General features: G+C 35.5%; 1 protein-coding gene across 1 annotated transcript in view; it reads left to right on the top strand.

The window, feature by feature from the left end:
• RYR2 (ryanodine receptor 2) overlaps positions 1-16248 on the top strand; it is a 270507-nt gene that overhangs the window by 157744 nt on the left and 96515 nt on the right. Inside the window, exons 41-51 of the mRNA XM_070932540.1 lie at positions 268-541; positions 1888-2002; positions 5416-5548; positions 6029-6132; positions 6921-7056; positions 7864-8050; positions 10101-10206; positions 11263-11383; positions 11521-11690; positions 12605-12825; positions 14515-14605. Of these exons, the coding sequence (XP_070788641.1) occupies positions 268-541; positions 1888-2002; positions 5416-5548; positions 6029-6132; positions 6921-7056; positions 7864-8050; positions 10101-10206; positions 11263-11383; positions 11521-11690; positions 12605-12825; positions 14515-14605 (1658 nt within the window). The remainder of the gene's footprint in view (positions 1-267; positions 542-1887; positions 2003-5415; positions 5549-6028; positions 6133-6920; positions 7057-7863; positions 8051-10100; positions 10207-11262; positions 11384-11520; positions 11691-12604; positions 12826-14514; positions 14606-16248) is intronic.

Here is a 16248-nt window from a genome sequence, read left to right as displayed (position 1 = left end):
ATTTTTTTTATTGTTATCCTTTAAAAATAATTGGAATTTTTCTAGCCCAATAACTAGTGAATCAACTGTTTCTTTTCCTCCATATTGACTCGGTACTTTTTACACATATAATTTCTAATTTGATTATGTATTATTTAGTGATTTGCTTTTTTCAGAAATTCATTGTTCTGAATTTCTAATCCAACTTGGCATAGCATGTGATGATTATTATTAAAGGTGGAAAAAAAGGTCTTGTTGTATGTTTGTCTTAATGCTTTCTACATCTAGCAACTCTCCAACAGCTGATATCAGAAACTATGGTACGTTGGGCTCAAGAATCTGTAATAGAAGACCCAGAGTTGGTGAGGGCCATGTTTGTTTTGCTACATCGCCAATATGATGGGGTTGGTGGCCTGGTCCGAGCCTTGCCCAAGACATACACAATAAATGGTGTATCAGTGGAAGATACCATCAACTTGCTTGCATCTCTTGGCCAGATCCGTTCTCTCCTCAGTGTTAGGATGGGCAAGGAAGAAGAAAAGCTTATGATTCGTGGATTAGGGTAAAGCCTTTCTTTCTACATATAATTTAATAGTTATATAATTGCCTTTGGTTGCTTACTAGGAGAGAAAACTGATAATTACAAGTTTGTATCTCATAGGCTTCAAGGAATTTGCATTCTGGACAAATAGGCTAATATGTGAAACAAAAATCTAGAATACTGCTTATTTCTAACTCATTTCCTTCTGGCTTCTGACTCAAATTGAAATAATCCAAACAATGACCAGGTTCCTTGAGAATATGTGATAATATTTGGCAATTTCTTTTTCTTTCTTTTAGAATAAAACACCAAAATATTGGTGTTTTGTATTTTAACTTTTCCTGAATAAACTAAGTATTATTCTTAAAAAAAAAAATACTATTTGATAATTTCATGGGGAAGATATAGATAAGATATAGGAAAGATGGCAGATCACATTTTTAAAGATAGAAAATGTGTTTTTTTTATATGTTAACTTTCTTTTTAATAAGGAAAACGTTTCTGAGATCAAAGTATATGTTTTCTAGACAACTTAAACTATAATGCTTTCTTCCTATAAATCAAGCATATCAGTATCACATTTTTCATTTCTTTATATATTCATTTTTAAAAGTCTGGCTTATACAACAATGTATCATTTTTTTAAAAGTTCTCATAGAAACAAATGTGTATCATCCATATTCAATAGAGAACAACCCTGACTTAATTTAACTAATGAACCATTAAAAATAGCAATCTTTTTTTTCCCTTGAAGAGAATAAAACTGTGGAACTCGGATTAAAAATCAAAGAGATGTAAAACCTACTTTTTGCAACTGAATCTGTCATTTTCATTTCTCTCATATTAAGATATTTTATTTTTGAATTATTATATGAAAATACTTTTAAGTTTTCAACTAAAAATAACAAAAAATCCTTGCTCTGTACTTTAGATTAGTTTTTCTCAAATATTTTGACTTTAGGACTCCATTTTAATTTGAAAAGCAGTAACCATAACTCCTTTAAAAAAAAAAAACTTTCTTTATGCTGTCACTTGAATTCACAGAGTTTCAAGTTCAATCTAATTCACCAATTTATGCAAATTTGTTCATTATTTTGAGGAAGAGAGAAGGATGAGTGTTCAGAAAGCCTTCCTAGGAACTTTGAGATATGTTCAGACAGAGTGGGAGTGATGTGTGAAAGAAAACCCAGTGATTTGCTTATGACCCTACAGTTTTAGAATTTCTGCTCTGGGATACTTTGAATAAATTTCAGTTTTTTTGTTTTTAAAAACCACATTAAATGGTATGGATTTTATAAGTAGATGTACACTTACTGAGTTTTCAATTTACCTTTTTTTCTTTTTTACTATTTTTCTATTTCTAATAGGGACATTATGAACAATAAAGTTTTTTATCAGCATCCTAATCTTATGAGGGCGTTGGGGATGCATGAGACTGTAATGGAAGTAATGGTGAATGTACTTGGAGGAGGAGAATCAAAGGTAATGTATAAGCATAATATACATTTAAATTTTGGCTCTGATGCCAGATAAAGTTGCTTATCTCTTGTTGGAGACCAGATCTTATTTGGTTTAATTTGGAATTCAAATTATTTGCAAATTTGCACATTTAACAACGGTACCCTATAATCTGGTTGCCTAAGTCTAAGAATGATAAATAAGTTTAAATAATTTTGTTGCATGTTGCAAACAGAGCAATCAATATTAAGTAAAGGTTTATAGATGGATTTTTCTGTCAGTTCATTATGAAAGCGCTGAACATTATTACCTAGTTTCACTAAGAGCTTTCCATTCCAAACTTTCAAATTAATATTATCCTCCTCACCAATAGTCAGAAAGAATCTGGTAGCATTTTTTTAAGAGTAACAAAGTTGTTATAAGCTTTTCTGACCTGTGGCTTATTTCCTCAGAGATATGAAATAGCTTAAAGGAGGTAGGATTTAAATTTATTGGAATGAGCAAGGTTGAATTTATTGGGTTTCTGTATTCAAGTAAGGGTCTATCACCAAATGCCTCAGAAAGTAGAATGCTTGCATCTATTTTAATATACTTATTAAAATTGCATTGAGTGGCTTCAGTTGTGAGCTGTAGGTCAGCAGAAATCTGTTATTGTGGTTTCTCCCAGGGAATCAATCTGGCTCTATTGATTTATGTATTGATCTTATTGAATGTTTTGTGTAATTCCATCAGTGAGCTATCTTTGCCTCATGAGCACATCCAGGTACCCCAGCTGAAGACCTCCTGAAATTTTTTGCTTGCCAAATAATTCCCAGTTAAAGTTTTTCTCAGGCAGCAGCAGCAGAAGATAGTTTAAGCTATTTAATGATAAACTGGGAGAGACCACTTTATCCATGTTTATGCTAATTGTCATGTATTTCAATTCATGAAATTAAAGGCCCAAATTTTATTAAAATACAGACTTTACAGTTTATTTTGTAGAACTATAATTAGCCCTAAACTGGCCCTTTATCCAAACACTAATATACTGTCTGGTATTGATGGGAAGTGGAATTGGGCTCTGTGTGTGTGCATTTATCAACTATCCAGATCACCATTGTACATATTGTAAACTAGTTAGCAAACATTTGTACTTAGATGCACAATTATATGCCTATGTGATTTATTTTTCCATTTCTTCCTCCACCAAATGATAAATACAATATACAATCCTATTTGGCTGTGATCAAGTGAAGAAATATGTGCAAATGAAGAATGAAACTACAATAGCATATTTTTGTACCTTCTCTTTTCAACCGGTCATTAAAATTAAGTCTACGCAGGATATATTTTTAGGAATGTGTACATTAATTGGCATACATTTCAATGTTAATATTTTGTAGTATGCATTTATTTTAAAGGATATTGAAATACATCACTTTAGTTATTTATTACCTTTTGGATTTCTGCAGGTAAGCTTCTCTAAAGATAAATGTAGAGATACTGTATGTTGAATTCTGTCTACTTAATAAGGAAAAGTCTAGTGAACAATGACTACTGAAACCACTTGTCAAGAGAACTTGTGGCATGGACTGGCCAAACATTTATGCAATGAAATAGTGAGAGAAAGGGGGAAAAGGTTAAGGCAATACTTTAATTTCATGTCAGAGTTTAATGAGGGACAAGCATATAATGATGGAGAAAGTCAGCAAGCTTAATCGGTTGACTTGGCAATCTACCAATAAAACATTTCAGAAAAATTCAGCATTAATTCTAAAGTATGAAAACAGGGTTGGTAGTGGAAGCAGTTAAGAATGTATTTTCTAAGAGATAGAGCTATCATCATTTTCAAAGAAGGGATTACTTGAAACAGTAGAGATAGGAGGCTTTCAAGACTTCCATTATTGACCTCTATCTGAACACTGAGGTGTTGTTCATAGATTATATACTCTTATACAGAAAGTCCTGTTGCAGTGTGATCTTAAAAATCATTTTGGTAATACCATGCCTAGTTGCAGAGTATTAATGAATAGATGGGGTCTAGGTGGAAGTTACTTCAGAAGATAATACATTTTGTCCAAAGTATACTTTGATTCTAGGAACCTTTCTCTGTGCCAATAACAAATTTTAGAATTAAATTTCGGTTGGCAGTAAACTTGATGGAAAAATTTTCTTTGGGCAGAGGGAAAGTTTGAAGGCAGGGGGACTGAAACTATAGAATCTGCATAAAATTGAGAATATGGAGCAGGATTTTTTAAAGCAAAAATTCAGGCTTGATTTGTGAGGAGAAAGGGAAGAACATTCTGGAAATGTCAGAGAGCAGATCCACAATAAGGAGCAAATACTTGATGGGATTGTTGGGTTTTTTTACCTAATATCAGAACTAGCTTTTTCTCCTATTAGGAAATTTTTAGGATGCTGGGATTTTCTTGGTCATGTACTTAGAATTTTCCTTTGTTGAAAAATTTGCCAGAGTGCATTGGAATCTTCAGTTAGCTACAATGACACTCTATGATATCGTAGCACAAGTTCTGTTCTTGCATTAATCCCAGGGTGGATAAAAATCAATGATTTTTTAAAAAAAATCAAAAAAATCAGATTTTTTTTATTTAAATTGGATTTTTTTTATTTAAATTGGATTTTTTTTATTTTTATCGAATTTATTTTAATAAAAAACTTTTGGGGTAAAAATCTATAGTAAGATAGTTTTCTATTTAAGATACATAAATAATTTAGTTTATTCAGCATGAAATGGAGCTTAGTTATGTAGCATGAGGCTGTATATTCTGCAACACTGGGACTATCGGTGAGTCAACAGTGGGTCAAAGGAGTAGCAGAGATAACAGTTGCTCTTTAAAAATTATGATTTAAATCGAGTTGATTTAAATCAAGCCTTTTTACTAGTGATTTAAATCATGATTTAAATTGTGATTTAAATCAACTCGATTTAAATCAAATCCACCCTGATTAATCCATTACTTGCATTCAAATGTCAGGAGCACACATGTAGACATTTGGATCACAATGCATATTTCATGCCCTCCTACTTCTTCCAGAGAATTTTTACAGTGGAGCCAGCACTGATTTGCTTGATAATAAAGGTCACATCCTGTGGTTTTTACTAATGAACCATCTTCCTTGGATGGAGATTATTTGGTTTACAATTTTTAATCTCATGAATAATAGAACTGAACTGAACTTTCCTATTATTATGACCAAACCTCAATGTGTCCATTTTAGGTTTTTCTCCCTGTGATGGCTTCATTTTATAATGCACAGAACCAACTTTAATGGAGCCAAAATTTAAGCAACCAAGATTTTTACGATTCTTGAATATGTATCTAGATACAGTATTTGAGTAGTTTTGCAGAAAATTACATGAAAAAGGAAATATCTTTATTCTCAGGTTTTTATATATATACTATTCTTGCTTTTCTAACATAGTACTGTTTGTCTAGGAAATCACCTTTCCTAAGATGGTGGCAAACTGCTGTCGTTTTCTATGTTATTTTTGCCGCATCAGCAGACAGAATCAGAAAGCCATGTTCGACCATCTAAGCTATCTTTTGGAAAACAGCAGTGTTGGACTTGGTAAATATGTATTATATTTTCCCTACAGTACATTACTCCATTTTGTATTTATTGCTGTGAAATCTTTTTGGAATTCACAAATTAATAGCTACTTTGTATGTTCATTTTAAGATGTTTCAAGGCTTCCAACACCTCTTAATAATGAATTATTCTTACTAATTAGTATTACGTGTCAGCCATTAAATTCACTGGCTGACCGTTTATGCAGTTCACCCTGCTTGGAAAGGATGTATTTTTACTGCATCCTCACATCTCCTAAATACTGAAAATGTATGCCTAGTTGGTATATGGAGTAAAGCATTAATGTACAATAAATACAAATCTTGTATTATTTGGATGATATTGACGCACCAAAAGCATGGCTGTATATTATATACTGTAGTTTTCAAATTTGAAACAATTTCATTTAGCTACTGTATTTTGTTAACAGGATTTTGTGCTGTTTTAACATGTTGCCAATTTCTGAAATTTATTTGATAGCTTCTCCTTCCATGCGGGGATCAACACCCTTAGATGTTGCAGCAGCATCAGTAATGGATAATAATGAGCTTGCACTGGCTTTAAGAGAACCTGATTTAGAGAAGGTAAATCATAAATAATATTATAGAATCTATATTTTGTAAGTACGCATATATTTTTAACATACAGTAACAGTAGTCTGCAACCTGTTAGCAATGTAATTTTCATATACAAGAACCCCATACACGACAGGACTTAAAATTCATACTACCACCTAGAAGTTTAATAGCTGATTGGTTATGCCAGCAGCTCTAATCAAAATTATTTTGATATTATGGTGCAATATGCAGTAGATTCCCACAGAATCTGAGAGTAAAAATGCCAATCATGGACCACTATTTTGGATACAGTAGTTAACTTATATGGATCCCCCCCTCACACACATGGAGGAAAAATAATTGGAGACAGAATTATCCATTGTACAGCTCATTAAAAAGTGATCACTAACATAAGAGAAAAATCAGAATTATATTTCCAGAATAGAAATAAATTTAGAAATTTAGTACATTAATTTTTTTCTGTAGATGTATTTACCACCAGATTGTTAATAAAGGTAAATACAATGAATTGTGTTTAAACTGAAAGTTTTACATGGAGTTGAAGGTAAAGGAGCTAAGACTATAATGATTCTATGGACAAAAGGACAGTCTGAGAATTATAGATGAAGATTTAAAGAGCCAGGATGGAGAAGGGAGGAAGATTCTATAAGTATGAAATGTGTAGTGGGCATCTTCAAATTGGGTAACAAATTATAAGATGACTATGGAATCTAGACATTGGAAAAATATATTTACATGGGGGAGGGAGCAAGGGCAGTAAATGCTTCTATTGTTTAATTTTGTCTTGTTCTTAGGTAGTCCGCTACTTGGCTGGCTGTGGTTTGCAGAACTGCCCTTTACTAATTTCTAAAGGCTATCCAGATATTGGATGGAACCCAGTTGAAGGAGAACGATACCTGGATTTCCTTCGTTTTGCTGTTTTTTGCAATGGTAGTGTTAAGATTCTACACTTCTAGGTTATTCAAAAACCTTGCTATTCCTAATCTATTATATCTTAACTACATTTATTAATCTACCTGATAAAGTGCTGCTTCCCAGCATGGTTATGACATCATAGTTTGATAAATGTTTCCTTTTTAACCATCTTCTTAAGTCGCTATGCAGCACTGAGAGAAACCTTGAGAGAAAACTGGAATCATTCAGTGAATAGCATATCTTCTCTACCCAACACCATTGGCATCTCCCTCCCCAACTTTATCCTTCTGTGTTGAGAATCTGTATGAAGCTCAGTTTATCCATTCTTTTTCTCCTCTCATATTCCAGTACATGCCCTATAACTTTGCTAACTTCAAATATTCAGACACCATTCTCTGACTCCATCCATCTCTGACTTGCCTGTTGTGTTGTGATGTTTATAAGTGCTGACTTCAGGTCAAATACAAAATCTGCTGAAATACAATTATTAGGAAATAAGAAAGAGGCAAGAAGAGGCTCTTCTAATGTGGTGGCTGGAATAACTTCTAATGTTGTTAACTGAGACTCTTCATAGTTTAACTGTTTAGTTCAGTCTAAAGAAGTTTGCTTTTGGGCTAGAGATAGTGGCGCTTCAGGCAGTATGTAAATTCTCTCTCTTTGCTAATATAATTGTCAAATTTCAAAATGAATAAGACAATGGATGGATGAGAGAGAGGCGAAGGGAGGGAGGGAGAGAAATATTGGGCTTTTTAATCATATGTTATAGAAACTAATTCCAGATTTTTAGCTTCATCAAGTAGTTAAGTTTCTATATGATTGTAGGAGAGAGTGTTGAAGAAAATGCTAATGTAGTAGTCAGACTGCTCATTCGACGGCCTGAATGTTTTGGACCAGCACTGAGAGGTGAAGGTGGAAATGGCTTACTTGCTGCCATGGAAGAAGCCATAAACATATCAGAAGATCCTACAAGAGATGGTCCTTCATCAACTAATGGATCTACTAAAACATCGTAGGTAGAATGGAAATGTTTAGTACCTAAATAAAATTTCTTTCAGGAGTTATTGTTTCTAAAATGAACTGGTGCTGTATGGTGCTGGTCTATGACATTAATAATATTTATTGGTTCGAAATTCTATTAGGCCTATCACAAAGCCTGATACATTTCTTAAGTATAATATCTAATGTTAATTTGTATTGAGAATTTTCATAACAATGTTATTTATGATAAAAATGATAAGAATCTTCTGTTTACTTTAAATAAAAACCCTCAAGATCAGAAGATTTGCAAAATCAGTATATGGACATAAAAGCATTTGTAAGCCATATATCCTGTTTATATCCTGTCTGCCTATCCATAATAGATAGGCAGATAGTGTTTAATCATGTTATAATTTCCATGTGTTCTGAATTTCTTATGGCACAGATCAGGGGTGTCAAACTCAAGGTCCAGGGGCCGGATCCCAGCACACCGTGGGTGCATAGATCTGGCCCACGGGGCTGCCCTGGAAACAGCGAAGGACTGGCCCGCGGTGCCTCTGCCCGCAAAAAGAGAGCTCACGAGGGCCACACTTCAGGTCAAATACAAAATCTGCTGAAATACAATTATTAGGAAATAAGAAAGAGGCTCTCCTGAGTTCCATTTTCACTGGCAGAGGGTTGCAGGAAGCCGTCGCAGCCAAAAACTGAGCTTGCGAAGGCCATGTGTGGCTCTCACGAGCTTCATTATCATTGGCAGAGGGTTGCAGGAGGCCGTCTCAGCTGAAAATGGAGCTCGGGAGCCCATTTTCGCTGGCAGAGTGCTCAGACCTCTACAAGCGCCCCCAACATGTGTGACATCAAGATGGCCATGCCCACCCCAGCTTCCCGAGGTTAAACACAACCCTGATGTGCCCCTCAGTGAAATTGAGTTTGACAATAGATCCTTTTACTGATATGGATTTTTCTGTTCACCAGCTATTATAATTGTTGAGCAAATAGTGTTCCCACTATTTTCAGAGAATCTTTTGTCCTTTGATCCAAGTTGAATCTGTAGTCTGATTTCCCAGCAGCATAAGAGCTGTGGTGGCACAGTGGTTAGAGTGCAGTACTGCAGGTTACTTCTGATGCCTGCTGGCTGCCTGCAATTTGGCAGTTCAAATCTCACCAGGCTTAAGGTTGACTCAGCCTTCCATCTTTCTGAGGTGGGTAAAATGAGAACCCAGATTGCTGACTCTGTAAACCGCTTAGAGAGGGCTGTAAAGCACTGTGAAGTTGTATATAAGTCTAAATGCTATTCCCTTTGTAATTTAGAACTATAGAGAATTGTTATGGGTAATTACTGCTAAAAAGCTCCTTACACATTTATATATATGTGGTGGCAGTTGGAGGTAAATATGGCTTCATATCTTAGATATGAACTTTCCTTTAAATGAGTAGAGGTGAATTTATCTTTAAAAATGAAGTGGCTTAGAAGAAACAGAGAGAAAAGGAAAGTTTTATCCCCCCCCCAGACATATCTGAGCTAAGTCTTTTCTAAATGGGGGAGATTAAATGCGTAATGAAAAGTTAACCATATCTTCACTTCTTAGATTCTTCCCCAAAGATTCAGAGGGTATTTCTATTCCATTTCCAACCCCCCCTCCCTTCTCTCGCATTCATGCACACATTTATATTTATAGTGTGGCATAAATTTTTATGATTTGTATACCATATTTGAAAAGTAGAAACTAGAATACTCCATTATATAAAATATAAATGCCTAGAAGGAATAAATAAGATTCATTGTGACTGTGGGCAGGTGGCTTATGATAAAAAAAAAAGAGACATTATATATCCGTACAAAAATGCCCCCTCTCCAAATCCCACCAAACAAAAAGCCTATTCTTTAAGCCAAGGGCTTAAAATTTGTGCAAAACTTTCACTATAATCCTAATTGTCTTGTTTGATCACTAAAATCTAAGTTTTAATTGGTTATGCCAAGGCTTGAACATAGGTATCACTAAAGTTGCATTATATAACAGATTTAATACAGACATTATTATTCCTTCACTATTTTTAAATTTCTTTGAAAAACTAAACAGAAGTGAAGTAGAAGAAGAGGATGATACTGTTCACATGGGAAATGCCATCATGACTTTTTATGCTGCTCTGATTGATCTCTTGGGCCGCTGTGCTCCAGAAATGCATGTAAGTATTCATGTAATTAGTACTTACTATTTTTGTTGAATTTATATCTTATCTGTGTTAATGAATAATGTGAACCAGAATATGTGATTCTTCATCCTTTTTTCTGATTCACATATTCCTGAATTCATGGACTTCTGGGTGAGATAGTGGTATCCATGAACAAAAAGATATACCAGCAAATTCTGGGTAATGACATGGTTTGCAGGAGTATGAAATCTTCAGCAGGATCAATCTTATCTCTGTGTAACTTAGTGAAAATTTAATATTATAGATAATTACGTGGCTGAGAGGAAAAAAATAACAACAATAAAGGGGGAGATATAATTAAGTGCATGGAAAAATAACTATTCTATGAACCTCATTTTATATTTTATATTTTATATTTGTATTGATATAGATAACTTCAAAGTTCATGTAGACATGCTAAAATTCAAAATGTTATTGTAGATGGAATTTAGGAATCAACATACCTACTTATTGCCTGACAGTGAGATGGGTGGCATATAAATGTAATAAATGAAAAGAATCTACTTCACTTGGACCACCAGATTTTTTGATTGGATGTTGTATGGGGAAAAGAAAGAAAGAACATGAGTGTAAATAGATATTAGTGTGGTAGTGGTAGTTGAATGGAATAAAGTAACTTAAGCTAGAATAGAACCACTTCACATTCTAGCCATAGGGAAATTAAATATGTAATTTGACTTTTTATAAATGTGAACTTCTCATTTCTGTCTTTTTTGACATAGAAATGATAGAAATGACTGTTGCTATAATTGACTCTTCAGATCCTTCGGGGGAATATTTACCACGAGAACGGCACCTCCTTTTAATAGTGCTTCATTGGAATATGATACCAGGCCCATCTTTAAACAAATGTTGAGCTCTTTGAGATTTCAAGTTATAGTGTATTAATTCACAGAATTATTATCTGGTGCACATGCATTTATAATTAGGTTATTCAAAGAATTCTTATGTATAAGGAAATATCTGCATTCTTTGATTACTGCATTCTCATACAAGCTATCTAAATACTTAATTGCCTTATTCCATTAGCTCATCCATGCTGGCAAAGGGGAAGCCATTAGAATCAGATCTATTCTGAGGTCCTTGATTCCTTTGGAGGACTTGGTGGGTGTAATTAGCATTCCTTTTCACATGCCAACAATAGCAAAAGGTAAGAAAACTTGCAGTTTTTCCTCCTATTATTTATTATGAGTGACTTTATTATTTCTTCTTCATCATATGTGTAGAAATAATTCTCTCTCTCTGTTCCCCCTCCTTTCCTCTCCCGACCCTCTTTTTCCCCTTCAGATGGCAATGTTGTAGAACCTGATATGTCAGGGGGTTTTTGCCCTGATCACAAGGCAGCGATGGTATTGTTTCTTGACAGGGTCTATGGAATTGAAGACCAAGATTTTCTTCTACACCTACTAGAAGTTGGCTTTCTGCCAGATCTTCGTGCAGCTGCTTCTTTAGATACGGTAACAAGTAACTTTTAACTTTTCTTAATTAGTGTTTTCTGTTTTATCCAGATTTATCCTGTGCATAAATTTTGATACTTTTAAATACCTTTAAAAATGATGAGTTAGTGTTTTCAGTTAAGGCTGAACACTTTGGATTCAAAGGGCACATGTTGTGGGAGCCTTCATGTACTCCAATCTTCAGTTCTTTAAGGCAACGGTGAATTATCCTGGAGTTCCATGGCTGTTTTTTGTAGTTGCTGTATTATTCTTGGAAAAGAAACATTTGCTTTAAAGCTTTTGAGACCTGGGAGCTCAGGACTCAAAAGTTTAGTGGAAAGTTAAAAATGAACACAGTTTCTCAATGTTAACTAACCTTAAAAAAATGACATTTAGGTTAGTAGAGAGAATGAGTCAGGGCACCTTGCATTTTTTATTATATAATATTCCTCTTATACAAGTGGTTTTGAAGTTGAAACCTTGACATAGCAACATAGACATCCAGTTTTAAAAAATAAACTGTAATTCAAGCACAAATAAAATGTTCAAATGAAGTTACTTCTGTCTGATTAAATATCTGATGTTATTGCATAAGATGATGCAGAGTGTTGAGCCATCACTGCTATTTCAAAATGAATGCAATTTTAATACAGGAATAATAAAGCAAATGATATGTTTTAATTATTTCTACTGCAGAAATTGGGGCAACCATGAGATAGCCAAAAGATGCAGAAAACCTTATTGCCATCTAGTGGTCCTTCAGTGTTTGCATTCTTAATTTTAATAAAAAAAAATTTTTTTAAATAAAAGACTGGAATAAAGAAAAAAATAAATATATATATATTTCACATTCTTAGCAGCTTTGAAAAGGCTTAGCTCAAACATACTGCAACTGTGTGTCATTTTTATGAGTTGCTTTGTAATTTGTTTTATAGGTTGCCCTGAGTGCCACAGATATGGCCCTGGCTCTTAATCGGTACCTCTGCACTGCTGTTTTGCCTTTATTAACAAGATGTGCTCCTCTTTTTGCTGGAACAGAACATCATGCTTCCCTTATAGATTCCTTGCTACATACTGTATATCGGCTTTCCAAAGGCTGTTCTCTTACCAAAGCTCAGCGGGATTCTATTGAAGAGTGCCTACTCTCCATTTGTGGGTAAGGATGGGTTAGACACCGTGGGTGGAGAAAGAAACACTAAAGGGAATACCTTCTGCAAGATACTCTTTTTTTAAAATATATTGTTATTAAGATTTTTGATTATAATAGTTTAACCTAATAGAAACTACACTTAGAGAAAGAGAACAGAAAAAGTACAAGAAAAAGGAAAAGAACATAAAAAAGGAGAAGAAAAGAAATATGTAAAGAAGAGATTTTCAAGCTTGATTGCATCAAGTGTAAACAAACTTAATAACTTTTCACCTCCTATAAGGTTAAACAGATATCTCTTCATTCCATACCCTATCTCTTATCTATAAGCCAATCCATAAAACATAAAAAACATAAAAAAGCAAAAATTCCATAAAAGGCTGCCAAAACTTTGCAAAAATGTCTTATTTTACTCAGATCAAATAAACCAACTTTAGATTTCTTCTTTTTACTTCTACAGTCCTTATCTTTAATTCAATCAAATAATGTAGAATTTTCAGTTCTTCTGATTTCTTCAAAGCTTTAACAAGCTTCTTTTGTAAATCCACTGGATTTTGCAAATCCAGTAAGAAAATATTTTAATAGCTAATAGCTTTAAGCTGTGCAATAGGCCATTTGAAAAAGTCATTAGAAAGTGAAGCTTGCAAACTTAGTGTCCTTTAAAAGCGAGATGGTGATCTCTTCATCGTCCAGTGCTCAAACCTGCAGAAAATTGCTGTCCTGCAGTTTCCTCACAAGAAGCAGCTGTCTAGAGCACTATACCTCCCCTAGAAGTCCTGTAATAAATTATTCTTGAAGCTGTTGCTTGCTTGAAAGAAAAATGAAAATAAGCTTCATTTAGGAAACAACATGTAGATAGTATGTTCTTACAAAAGTAGATAAAAAGGTATAGAGTTCCTCTGCTAACTGTTTTTGTAAGGGAAGAAATCAATAATTTCATGTATGCAGGAAGTTTGTGCAGCTGGAGTTGAATTCCAGTAGGATGTAGGATTGATAGTAAAAGGAATCAACAGATCAAAAGTATCTGTAATTACTTCAACTACTAGCATGTATTAAATACCAGGTGTTAACCAATATGTAATGATTATAGTAATAATAAAATAGATTCCAGGACCGATGCTGTTAAAATGCTATAACATCTAATTAAAAAATAATGCATTTCTGAGGTATCCTCAAATGAATGAGCATTTGCTAAGACAGAATATATAGTTAGTTGGTTAGTAAATTATCCACAAGGTCAACAGTGAAAAACAAGAATTTGTTAAAATGTAAAATAAATTGTTATGTTTCAGACACTGCTGGGAGGAAGGGATATATTTATCTGATTATGCCTGCTTGCCAAACTCCAAATATGAAATATAATGTATAGTTTTTTACTGTATTACCAAAGACAAAACATAAATTTTGTTAAAGGAAAATAACTTCAAAGAAAAGGATAAAGGTGAAATAATGTTAAAGGAAAACAACTGAATATGAATCCAGAATTTTTACTATCTCCCTCATTGTTTTGTCCCAGACTGGCTTTGTTCAATCATGAGTCTGAACATATTTTATCTCCATATTTCATGTACTGTTATCTTTTAATCAGAAATACTGATTAAGTTTCTGTAGTGATTACAGATTACTCAACTTGCATAATCACAATAATGATTATAAATCTAGTCTATGTTGTACTGAACCTTTTTTTTCTACTGATAGTCAGCTAAGACCTTCAATGATGCAACATTTGTTGAGAAGATTAGTATTTGATATCCCTCTTCTAAATGAACATGCCAAAATGCCTCTTAAGGTAAGTTTGATTTTTTTATAAAATATACAATTAATGTCATTAGGCATCACCTATCAAAAGAAACTGGTGATACTCTGATTTGCCTTGAAGTAAAAATATTGGCCAATCATGCCCAATGTTACATTCAGTGTAATATTCAAACCCTAAATGTAGGATGATCACAAAAACTACATCATGGTTATTCTGTTATTCTTTCGTTCCACTTTGATAGTTCAGTTGTAATTCAAAGCTGGATAAAATTTAATATTTCTTATTTAATAGTGCTTACAAAAAGCTAAACATTAAAAACACAGACTTGGCCTAAGGCTTGCTGTATATGGCTTGCTGGCATGCAGTGAGGAGGAGGTTGTGGGTTTTTTTAGTTAAATTTTCATCTCGTATTTTAAGAGGGTCTGGGAGGGGGGAGGGGTTTTTAAGGGGACCTGGGAAGGGGGGAGGGGGCTGTAGAGATGGACTGGGGGGGTCCATATAGACACTGTGCGGGGTGGTGGGTTGGTTGGGTGCAGTGGAGGAGGCGAGAAGGGTAATCTGACCGGGGTGCCGGGTGGCGAAAAGAAGGGCAGTTCCATTAATGTGATAAGTGGGAGGGGCAGGTATGGCAGACGCAGGGGGCCATATCAGGTTCTGGGGGTGCATACGCGCTGTCTTCAAGCGATTGCGCACTCCGGCCCCCATAGCGTGGCTCGTGTCCTGGATTGCACAGTCTCAGGCCCTGGGTCCTCGACTGATGTTATGTAATGTCAGGTCGGTAATTAATAAAGCCCCCCTCATTTGTGAACTTATTATGGAGGGGTTGCAGAGCTGGCTGGGATTACGAAGACCTGGTTGGGCCAGGAGGGGTGGGGGGGGGTAGCGGTAATTATTAGAGAAAGTCTTTGTCCGAGGGAGGCCACTGTTCCTCAGATAGCGGATGTGAGTCCCTTCTTGTGAAGTGGGGTCGTGGGGTGCAGATGGGTTTGCTGACTATGTACCTGGCTCCCTGCCACGTGGCAGCGACCCTGCCTGAGCTACTCGACGTGATAGCCGGGGTGGCGGTTGATACCCCCAGACTTATTGTTATGGGGGACTTCAACCTGCCATCCGTCAGTGAGACGTCAGAGGTGGCTCGGGAGTTCATGGCTTCCATGACGGCCATGGACCTGACCCAATTAGTGCAAGGCCCCACTCACACAGGGGGACACACTCTGGACTTGATTTTCATCTCTGGTCAGTGGCTGAATGATCTTGGTAGAGGGGACCTAGACATTAAACCCTTGTCATGGAGAGATCATTCGCTCCTTCACTTAGACTTTCAAGCTGCTTCTCCCCGCCGCAGGGAGACGGAACCGACTAGATGGTTCCGTCCCAGGGCCTGATGGATCCCGAAAGGTTCCAGATGGAGCTTGGGCCGTTTCCAGAGACTCTGGCACACAACTCCACTGAAGACCTGGTGGCCGCCTGGGATAGTGCGGCCACAGGGGCTTTGGACCGCGTCGTGCCTTTGAGGCCTCTGACCCGATGCCGACCTCAACCGGCTCCTTGGTTCTCCGAGGAGCTGAGAGAGATGAAGCGTCGGTAAAGACGCCTAGAGAGTGTTTGGAGGACTAGTCAATCCAAATCTGACCGGACACAGGTGGGATCTTATATCAAGACCTACCTAGTGG

Source organism: Pituophis catenifer, unplaced genomic scaffold (assembly GCF_029215685.1).
Source record: "Pituophis catenifer annectens isolate HBS135680 unplaced genomic scaffold, rPitCat1.0.hap2 SCAF_1, whole genome shotgun sequence".
NCBI lineage: Eukaryota > Metazoa > Chordata > Lepidosauria > Squamata > Colubridae > Pituophis > Pituophis catenifer.
The sequence above is the reverse complement of the archived record's forward strand: the minus strand, read 5'-3'. Positions and strand labels throughout refer to the sequence as shown.